Source organism: Trichoplusia ni, chromosome 5 (assembly GCF_003590095.1).
Source record: "Trichoplusia ni isolate ovarian cell line Hi5 chromosome 5, tn1, whole genome shotgun sequence".
In the NCBI taxonomy this organism is placed as follows: domain Eukaryota; kingdom Metazoa; phylum Arthropoda; class Insecta; order Lepidoptera; family Noctuidae; genus Trichoplusia; species Trichoplusia ni.
In genome coordinates, this window is record NC_039482.1 from 980,499 (window position 1) to 991,982 (window position 11,484).

General features: G+C 35.4%; 1 protein-coding gene and 1 long non-coding RNA gene across 2 annotated transcripts in view; one reads left to right on the top strand and one right to left on the bottom strand.

The window, feature by feature from the left end:
- Positions 1-8,154, bottom strand: part of LOC113493958 (solute carrier family 15 member 1-like) — a 46,242-nt gene extending 38,088 nt beyond the window's left edge. The window contains exons 1-6 of the mRNA XM_026872008.1: positions 7,913-8,154; positions 6,768-6,909; positions 5,472-5,558; positions 4,661-4,745; positions 1,400-1,589; positions 667-749 (exon numbers count right to left, since the gene is read on the bottom strand). Coding sequence (XP_026727809.1) covers positions 667-749; positions 1,400-1,589; positions 4,661-4,745; positions 5,472-5,558; positions 6,768-6,909; positions 7,913-7,994 — 669 coding nt within the window. The 5' untranslated portion in view covers positions 7,995-8,154. The remainder of the gene's footprint in view (positions 1-666; positions 750-1,399; positions 1,590-4,660; positions 4,746-5,471; positions 5,559-6,767; positions 6,910-7,912) is intronic.
- A 1,290-nt stretch (positions 8,155-9,444) lies between these two features.
- LOC113493961 lies at positions 9,445-10,241 on the top strand. The gene is made up of 2 exons (XR_003400617.1): positions 9,445-9,636; positions 9,912-10,241. It is a non-coding gene; the product is annotated as an uncharacterized LOC113493961 (long non-coding RNA).
- The last annotated feature ends 1,243 nt before the right edge of the window (positions 10,242-11,484 follow it).

The following is an 11,484-nucleotide window of genomic DNA, read 5'->3' on the forward strand; positions in this document are numbered from 1 at the left end:
ATTCAACCCTGCGACAGTCATAACACTAGGCTATCATTTCCTTGTGTACGTGTGATAGCGTTGTAATTGAAACGTGGTACCGTCAAACAAGCCAACTTTGCCAATCAAGGTATCTTTGCCCCAAAAGCAATTTATAAACAAATCTTCTTACATAAGAATCAATTTTAGTTTTATGGCAATTTTTATTATTTGGGTGGAAAGTTGATTATAAATGTTACCATAAAACTAAAATTGATTCTTATGTAAGAAGATTTGTTTATAAATTGCTTTTGGGGCAAAGATACCTTGATTGGCAAAGTTGGCTTGTTTGACCGGTAGTAAATTTTCATTTGAAACGCTAAAGATCTTTTACTAAAGCAAACTGCACACACAAGAATAAAAAATTGAAAAAAGTTTGCCGTCGTCATCGTGTGAATTATTGCGTCAAGCTCTTGACGTAATGGTCTTATGTTATAACGCCCAAAAGGACGCGTCTATTGCAGACGTATTCTTGACAAGACGATTTGCATTTTTTCTAAGTAAACCTCATTTCCTATTAGATTACATGTTTCAATCAATTGTATTCCTAAATGTCAGCTTTTCATTTTTAAAGTTTGATGCAAGCAAATACTTTTTACAGTGTTGCTGTACGCGCTAGAAGATATTTAAATATTTAACTCAACTCACCCAAGCACAAGATATAAACTTCAATGTAACGTTATCACGGGGCTGTTTTATTCTATACGACGGTTTGCCAGCCACGAATATTACTGAAAATAAAAAATATATTATTATCTAAAGAATACGTTCATTAATTTGTAGTCGAACAAAATGTCATGAGTGACTAAAAACTACGTTGAATAGTAAAGTATAGCCACAAATGTGAATTATGAACAGAGGAATTTTAATTGTGATTATTTCATTAAAAAAGAAAATCAAAATGAGTGAATTTTCGTTTCGTTCTATTTTATTGGAATTGCTCGTATCATAGTAATGACATATATTGTCAATATAGATACAACTAGCTGTTGCCGCGACTCCGTAAGCGTGGACTTCAGTTTACAGCGGTGGTCCCCGTATCCATGGGGAGGCCGAGATAAAATGTGGCTTTAACCCCCAAAAACCCTTGTGATGTTCCCGATACAACCAATTTTTCCATTTAAAAAGTAGCCCATATCCTTAATCAGACTATCTGTATACCAAATTTCAATACAATCGGTTCAGTAGTATTGTCGTGAAAGCGAGTCAGACAGATTGAGATACATTTTGTAATATAAGTAGATATGGATAGATGCAGAGTTTATCGGTATATGCCTAAGTCAATCAAACAACATGATACCGACATAATGTATTATGCTATGAAATGTTTGTAAAAAATTGGTGGGACATAAATAATTCACAAATTTAAATAATTACTTACTAATAGAAATAAGCACCAATAAAGCCGGGAATCCAAATCCAAGCGCGTAGCAGGCGTCATCACCGAAACACATGACACTCCTGCGCAGGGCTGGCGTCACTACCATGCCCATGAACCCGCCCAGATTCACCGTGCAGTAGAACGTGGAGAAAAACTTTTGAAGGAGCTGGTTCTCTTCGGGGAGACGAAACTGGAATAAACGTAGAAATTATATCATAATATTCCATAACTTTCACACAGCGATTACAAAGCTTGTATGAGTACTAAACAACTGATAAACATACTTATATATTTCTAATACATACATATTATAAAAAAATTACACCCAGACCCAGAAAAAATTATCGTGCTCAACATACAAACATTTGTCTTGGGTGGGAATCGAACCCACGATCTCCGGTATAGCAGTCAGGGCCACTAACCACTAGACCAACAGGACAGTCGGTAGAAGATCATAATAAGAACTGAAGGCGAAGACTGGCTTATGCTTAAAGTATTATTAATAAAGAAATCATCTATAGTTTTCTGTTTGCTTTTATAAAAGCAATAATATTAAGTAGAGCAGTGGTGATAGGCCCTCAGATTACTTGAAGCTATTTCAAAAGTGTTTAAAGAAACTTACCCTGATACAAGTGATGAATTGATGTGGTCGAGTGACTTAAAATGGACGGGACTGTCCAAGATACGCAGCCACAAAAAAAAACGGAATATATTCAGTAGATCAGCATTATTAAGCGTGATTGTAACTACTGGAATACAACACAATTCGACAAATACCAAATACAAGCGAATCGGGCTTTTTTAAAACTTTGACATACGCACAAACCAGTTTCGATACTGCGAATCCACGAATCCATAACAGCCGTGAGTCACATACAATTCCAACATCCACTACAGGTTAAAAAAAAGACATTTCTGTGTCAAAAATTGTGAACTGACTTTTTAACAGGTATCGGAATTGGCAAACTGGCAAATGGGCAACGGCGGTTTTTATTATCCGTGTGTTCCTAACAAAGCTTCCTAATGAATGGAACTTATACATATTTTTGACACGTGGATCTACTTATATCCATACTAGCTTTTCGCCCGCGCCGATGTCGGTTATATCGCGATTTCAAGAGAACTCTTCAAAAGTACGGGATAAAAACTATCCTATGTACTTTCTCAAGGTCAACTCTATCTCTGTACAAAATTTCATTAAAATCAGTTCAGTGGTTTAGACGTGAAAGCGTAACAGGCAGACAGACAGACAGAGTTACTTTCGCATTTATAATATTAGTAGGGATTTCTCGTGTTTTCTGATGCATGCCAATTGTCGTTTTAGTAGAACAAAGTCTGTACTTTTTCAAACTTGAATTTTAATTTGTTTTTTAACTTTAGGTGGTAATTAGCTATACAGACAGTTCATTTAAACGAAAATCTTTAAAATACCTCCAAAAGTGATTAGAATTCAGCATATATTCCATTAAGTTGGCTAAATCCATTCACTATGCAATGTTTTTATGCATTATTTAGGCAAATTTTTACACGAAATCCCTTTTTACAAATTGGCCTCGTGGTGCGAGGCGAAGAGTAGTTTACTCACTTTTATCCCGTGAGAGTAAGTAGAAAGTATAGCCTTATGTTCGGATAAGACTTTTTTTTGTATTTAACCAGCTAATGCGCCAATCATGGAAGGCTATTTTTTTTCTATAACATAAGGAAAGGTCAAATAATAGGATGCAAAAGTTACAGACGAACTGATAAATCTAAACCTATAGGTAAAATTGGAGTGTCTGTTTGTAATATTGAACTAAACAAGTTTTATTACATACATTATATACTTGCGGTACATAAACTAAAGTACCAATTTAAAAAAATGGTTTCTCTTTGTTGCGGCTAATTTCTAAAATGGCTGGACTGATTTTGACGGGACTTTTATTGGCAGATAGCTGATGTGCCAATTATATATTTTCGTAAAAATATTTTATTTTACAAAAAGAAAGTAATTGCGATTACCGGTCTAAGTACCGTTCCGCAAATTTCCAACGAAGCTAATAAAAAAATGAATGATAATAAAAATTGAAATGCAAAAACTTTTATTTTACTAGTAAACTTTTGCACGTCCATTCGACGACTTTTCCGGAAACCTGAAAATGACTTCATATTGGATATGGATATATTCTTTTTTCTACAAAATGTAGTATCTGTGAGTCACAGATATAAAGGCATTCCAACGGTTCCAATTTTGACGTGTGTACGTGTGCTAAAATCTAATCTTAGAAATATGAATCCTAAAACGGTTAAATTTTTTCGACTCGAAAAAAATGTCTTAAATTACCACCAAGTGGTCCCTTTTTTTTTTTTTTTTTTTGTTTAGGCGGGGGAATCCTCATGGACACCCACTCCCTCGGGGGAGGAAATGGGTAGTGTCAGACTGACACAAAACCGACGTCAGCGAGGCAGACCTAGACGGAGATGACCTGGTCACTGTCGGCTCATCACGGAGACAACAAAACAAAAGTAGGCAGGCATTTGCCCAGCAGTGGGAAATTCCAGCCTCGTTATATAATATACCATTAGCCCATTAATTCTCATGTAATCTTAGCCCATTTTGTTACATTTAATATCAAGTTACAAATTGACTTTCAAATTTTGTTTACATCGAGTATAGGTAAACATATGTTATTTGATACTTGTATCAAGTTCGACTCAATTCAAACTATAATTACAATTAAATTAAAGTGCCCATTCCTATTATCCTATAGACCGTTTTCAGAAATTATACTTCGTTAAATTTCAAAACCTTTCCGTTTCAAAGCGTGCCGAGTCAAAATTGGCCACCTTGTAAATTTATAATATCGTGAAAGGCGACTAATGGACTTACATTTAAATAGAAGTAATAACCAGTTCATAATTTGGTTATTTACTTGAGAGGGTTCGAATTTAAGTGAAAGCTCTACTAGTCGATCGATCATTAAAGCTACGTAGAGTTTGACTTGGTTACTTCTGAAAAAGTCGACTACACTTATTTTTATAATCAATTCCTCCCTTGTTCATCTCGTAAAATGGAACTATCGAAGTTTAAACTAGAGAGTCTGGTGAGTCAATGCGCGTGACAATTAATTATCACATATACAAAGGATAGAAGCAGCTATCGAAAACAAAAGCCTATCATCGTAAATCTACAAGAAGTGTAAACATGACTACAGAAATATCAGATAAGCTAAGTGCAATTACATTACAAGGATAAACTTGTTCCAAAAAAGCAAAATTAGTTACCTGGTCTCCTCCAAATGCAGCAACACAAGGCTTTATACCACCGGTACCGGTCGCTATCAACAACAGCCCGATCATGGACGTAGTCCTAAAAGTAATATAAAACTTAAACACTGCAACTCCATTATTCGCCCCAGTTTCTCATCCTGGTTCTTTGTATTAAATATGTTGAAAAAATATAGCAAGTGTCCAAAGTTCTGCGAGTAAAATCTCAGGTTCGTACTTCATGTAACTACATTCAGTAGGGAGTGAGAACAATGTTTTCTTGAAGTAATTTTACGAAGCACTCTCGTTTCAGGAAAACCCAATTTTATGCGCTTTATACCATTTCATTGTAAGAGACATCTTAAATGGAGAATAGAATAAACCAAAGCCGGTTTTTAAGCTTTTAATTTTTCTGCTGTCAAATTAATTGATAACAACTGAGTGTATAATCAAAATACTGAAAGCTGTAATGTAATGGATACAAATAATGAGGTTTAGCACTCAAGGGTTATAGATAAGAATACTTATGGTACATTCTTAATACAGTTTTCAGACAGATCTAAAAATAGTAAAGATTACAAGGAACTATTACGGTTTTATAATTTACCCTTCAACATGTAAAACGACAATTACTTAAAGAGGTCTTGAATGAAACCATACACAATGGAATTATATATGGTACGAGTAAAGTCTTTAAAGTCTCAAAACTAATGACTCTACACATAGAGGTGAATTTCACAGACGTGAGAACTACTTACCGTGACGTCATACCCATTATAATTAGTTCATTCAGGAGCTACAATTAATTAAGTTTCGCGGATCAACTTACGTTGGCGGCAGCATCAGCGGCGGTATCGCAGAACAACAAGTCAACACGGTTCCAAGGAGGTATATTATAGAAAAGTATAATATCACTCTGAAAAATAATTATTTTTTTATAAGGTAAGCTGTAATAAGTAGTCGTTATTTTAAATTATTTAATCTACTTTCCGATTTAGTCTACTATCGGTGCCGAACCCCGATTTGGAATGTTCACAATCCGATTTGACATTTTCCTTATAGATAAACACAATACCAGTTTATCTGAAATAACATCTTTAGATGCGCGATAGGCTAGAGCCCTTCATACACGAGGTAAGCAAAGTAACCGATACCAGACAACTTTGGTCTCCAACGACGCGTGCCTATTAGTGAGCTTCTATGAGTAAGCATAAAGAGTTTTGGCTGGTTGACTGGTATGAGCAAAGCCTTTGATTGCTCAATATCGTTTAACAGTATGCCTCAAAGGACCAAGGTGAAAAACTTTTTGAGAATCTCAATGAAAAACTGTTCCATGAACTTTCGAAAAGATTCTTAGTGTTTAGTATTAGTAAAGTAAACATAAATGATATTCCTCTATAAAAATATCTGGTCCTATCATTACGGATGTTTTTATTTTAAATTGCTTGTTGCTTCCTCTAAAACGTTAACGAAATTCGGCACGATATACACAGATTTTTTGTTGCCGCTGCCCGAAATGTAGTAACAGGAAAAAAAACTGGATGCATAATGTTATGCCTATATAGTTCAATCAATTGACCTATGCGCACAGCGCTATGTGTGCGTGTAATTTACAACAATCGTTTAATATTGGAGCTTTAATTTGGGTGACAGTGACACACTAATGAAAAGTTTACGACGTCACTGTATAATTACAAGGGTTGGCCACCCACACATGGTGCTATACGCAAAGATGAGTTGAATTCACAGACTGGGCTTAAGGCTAAGTAAATAATATATAATAAGTTTATTCATCTTATTATCTTGAATTGTAAAATTAAAGTAGGTGTTCTGATATTCGTAGCTGTCTCTCTAAAGATTATGATTATTAAGTGCCTGATTAAAAGAAATTTTAAATAAATATTTAGCCAGTTCCTTAGGATTATATTATTACGATTTGTTTTAATTTATAATAAACAACGATTCATAGACAGATGGCTATATAAACATCGACTTTATGTATCAAAGCTACAGAATTTCGTCAAAGATTTTCATTTTGTGAAAATTGAGAGAATACTAGCGGCTTTGCTTAACAAAACCACTCGCTTCTAAAAGTAAACATTATTAATAATTAATATAACCTTACCTGTATCTTCCAATAAAATTATCGGCCAAGATGGCTCCCATAAGCGGCATAGTGTAGCACATCATTATAAATATGTGATAGACTACGGTGGCCGCGTTCTCGTGAAGGCATAACACGTTTCGCAGGTACAAAGACAATATAGCTGTGGACGAAATTTCGTATTGTGAAAGAAATATTGAAAGTAGAGTAACAAATTAATGACGTAAGCAGCGAAAGTGCGCAATGTCATTTCGACAATCATTTTTAAAGCCGTTAGCGTTAAGAGGCAACGCTAAAATGTATGAAAATGGCATTTTGAATTAAATTTGTCCTTTTCATACATTCGATCGTTTCGTGTTCACGCTAGCGTTCGTAGAAGTTTACCTTGGCTACAAGGGCTGGTCTCTTTACTAACGGAAATCTAATATGCTATGCTGTTTGCTATTTAAGAAAACCTGAGCTTTCACTGCGTCTGCTCAGTAATATATCTTGGTACAAAAAGAGATACTTTTTATGTGTTTCGATCTTTTGCATTCAATATGCGTATATTAAAATATATGTGCATATAAGTGTATATTAAATTTCATAGAAAATAATACCTATTTTCAGAAAGATTTACGAAAACTGTGCAACATTTGAAGTAAGTAGGAACTCGTTCTTTGCCTCAGTTCGTTAAGTCACAAAGGTTTCTAGCATGAAGAAGGTAGTTGTCAAGAAATACTGCGATGGCTCCCTACTGCACTCGGCTGCTCAAACCAAAAGCATACTAGAAGCTGAGCCTAACTTGGCTCAGCTTCTAGTATGCTTTATGCTTTATCATAATGTTCTATAGTAACACCAAATCTTTATAAGCTTTTCCAGTAAAGATAGTCAAAGATTTTGTCCTCTTATGAATAATTAAAATAATTTAAGTCAATCATTACCTGTTCATAATTAAAATATAACATATAGTGTTCACAGCTTCAATATTTCTAAATACAAACAGATCATAGATGAATTAAACCTAGACACTGAACAAAATCACTGCGCCCATCACACCAACACTTATTGAGGGTGGGAATCGAACCCTCGACCTCCGGTATAGCAGTCTGGACTACACCATACCATACCTTAGGCTTGTAAATAAAGCTACATCGTATAACTGGTAAAATCAAATCAGTACATACTTCTCAATCCACAAAATGAAAATCTTTCACAAAACTCTGTAGCTATGATACAAAATATCGAGGTCGGGTGGCTATGAATCATTATTTATCAATCGTAACAATATAATCCTAAAAAACTTGGCAAGTATTATTGGGTATTAATATCAACCCGTGACACTAGTCGTGACAGAACTTTTACTTTTTTCCGTTGTCCTCTTTAGAATAGACAACCTTTTTCGTTTCGGCCATATATGAAAATAGGTTATAATATTTTGTAAAGTAAGTGAAATCGTAATTTGTTGTTTTTTTTAAACGACTCATGAAGTAACTAATTTAATCTTTGTGTCGTTCGGTATCACAAAACTTCAAATAAAAATACAAAATACACGAAACTGCGGGTTCAAGTAAGACAAAGAAAAACGATATTGCATACAAATTCTTTTTTTTTCAGTATTTGTTGATACCGTGGGAATAGGTATGCATAATCTGGGAAACGTTAAACAGTCTAGCTATCACCGTTCATGAGATGCTCACAGCCTGGTGGCAGATAAACGATCGTACAGCTTTGCCTCATTAATTCGTTACAATGTGGGTATTTTATATGCAGGTGTAAAAAGTACATGCATATAAGCTTCACATAAATAATAAATAAGGTTTCAAACATTTTCACAAAATACATTGTTGTTGAAGGAATAAGGAAAGTAGAGAGACATTGTAGTAGGTTCGTTTACTTAATGCGCTGGTGGCGCCCTCTGCGTCCCTGTGCATTTTTCCGCTATTCAGTTATTCAACATGGAGAACAAACTTATAAATAATTGACGAATTTATAGAAAACTGTTTAAGTTATTCGACTCTAGACCCTCGACAGTAGATAGTGAACAAAACGCCGTTCAATGTTGTGCAATTATATCTGTATTATCTCGTTTTAATGTTATTGTTTTACTATATTTTTAACTTTATACTGCAGATCACTTGCAGAAATGATACCCTTTCAGTAAGAAGCCCATCCAAAGGTTGTATGTAAATTATAAATTTTAGAGAGAAGTCTGTCTACTACAACGCGGTAACTATCTATTTATTGTTGTGAATTCTTTATTTAGTTGCGTTAGATTTATTCACTAGAAGAACAACTTACTAAAAAAATGGTTGCGTGTAAAGTCGGTTTTACGGGCGAAGATTTTACGTGACAACGTCTTTTTCTCGGTAGAATATTTATTGATATGAATATAATTAAATTGCACAATAGGAACAAGGAATTGAATGAAAATAAGAATTGCACAAATTTTAACTAAAGAAATATATTTTGTTTACTAAAACATTGTACATGTAAGCGCCGATTCAATGCGCCTAATTCTCTAGTGCTGCGCGCGCGGCAGACCAATCATAGTTGAGTGGGAGAGAGACGCAAGGCATTCGGCGGGCCTCTCTCTCGTTCGGTGACTCATCGTAACGTTACCGGGCGTTACACTTTTTCATAAGTGACTCCCAGCCGCAACCTAATTTAAGACGTTGTCACGTCAAAAGTGTAACTCTATCTCTCTCGAACTCTACTCTAACGAAAAACTTTAACATTTAGGGTAAACTTTCCTAAATCGTACTTTTTCCTAAAACGTACCCCATCGAGTTCTCGTTTCGTGAAACTGCAGTGGCGACGCAAGTGCTAGAAAATGAAACTACTAGTTGGCATTGTTCCGTGATCCGAGCAACGACTCCATGCTGCCGCTCCTTTTAAAATTATTCAAAAAGTAAGTAATTCTGCTGTTTTCAAGTAATATTTTTGGTTCATTCATAAGGTTTTCAATTTTCTTCACGCTGGGTTATGTAACTTCGAAGCATCTTTTTTGATTCTATACATAATTGCGTTTTAAATTACTGTACATTTATGTTTAAGCCTGACAGCCATTTTGTTACGCGCCAAATTTGAAATCCTTAGTTAACTTGTGCCTAATTCGTACTCATCACTTTGTTCTATTTCGTACCGGTACAAATTAGGAATAATTGTTTCTTTTTTTTGTTTAAGATCGACATGGCTAAGCGACGATACAAAACTTGGTCAAGTGACGATATGGAAAAAGCCCTCAGTGCTTATAAAGATGGAAGTTTAAAATTTAATGAAACTTGTCGTGTATTTAATATTCCAAAACCGACATTTCGGCGTCATTTAAAAGGATTGAATATGCACGAAGGAATTGGACGTCCGAAATATTTAACAAAAGCAATGGAAGACGAACTAGTTAACCATATATTGGAATTAGAATCCAGATTTTTTGGCGTTACCATACGTGATTTACGCCACTTAGCATACCAATTAGCGGAAAAATATGGTTTGCCTCACAAATTTAATCCGGAAACTAAACTAGCTGGGTGGAAATAGTACTATAAATTTTTAAAAACCCATCCTCAAATATCTTTAAGGACTCCAGAACCGACATGCATGGCTCGCTGCAAAGGCTTTAACAAAAAAACCGTTATGGAGTTTTTTGATAAATACGAAGCTCTTCTTGATGAAGGAAAATTTACGGCCCAGCAAATTTACAACGTGGACGAGACTGGCTTGAGTACAGTGCATAAGCCATAGATTATACACTAATACTGGTAGCATAAGCCTCAAAAAGTTCTAGCTCTTAAGGGTAAACATCAAGTTGGTGCCGTTACTAGTGGTGATCGGGGCTTGAACACAACATGTATCTGCTGTATGAACGCTGCCGGAGAATTCATTCCACCTATGCTAATATTCAAACGTAAAAGAATGACGGACGATCTTAAAAGAGGAGGACCACTAAATACAGTATACACTTGCTCTGAGAGTGGCTGGATAACTTCTGAGTTATTCGTCGATTGGTTAAAGCATTTCATAAAGTCTGTAAAGCTGCAGATATCCAAAGAAAAACAGGTTCTTCTCATTTTAGATGGGCATTCCACGCATACTAAAAACTTGGATGCCATTAACCTTGCACGAGACTATGGTATTGTAATGCTGTCCTTGCCACCGCACACCACACATAAACTTCAACCATTAGACCGGTCATTTTTTAAGCCACTGAAGCAAAATTTCAATGCTGCTTGTTCATCATGGATGAGAAATCACCCAGACTCCGTAATTAAGCAGGCAAACATATCAGAAATTTTAGGGATTTCTTATCCTCGAGCTGTCTGTATGGAGACAGCCATACACGGATTTGAATCTTGTGGGTTATGGCCTTGCAATCGATTGAAGATCAGAGATGACGAATATGTTATACTGGAAGATAATTATGAAGAGCTACTAGATGTAGGGCCATCAGTTAGCTCCCATTCGACTGTGGCAGCGGAATCTGTAATTGAAGTACAGAATCAGCCAGCGGCATTGCCATCTGATATTACACCAACGAAGACCCCTGCAGCAGTGACATGCAACCCACGACAGTGAGAGTCCGAAATCAAACGCAATTCGAGCAACCATACAAAGCCTTTCTCCATTGATTAGTCTACATAAGCCAAAAAGGGTAGTAAAAAATAAAACAACATCTCAAGTACTTACAGAAAGTCCTTATAAAAAAGAATTAGAAAATAAGTTAATAGATTCAAAAAATAAAAAACCTAACGAGTCAAAA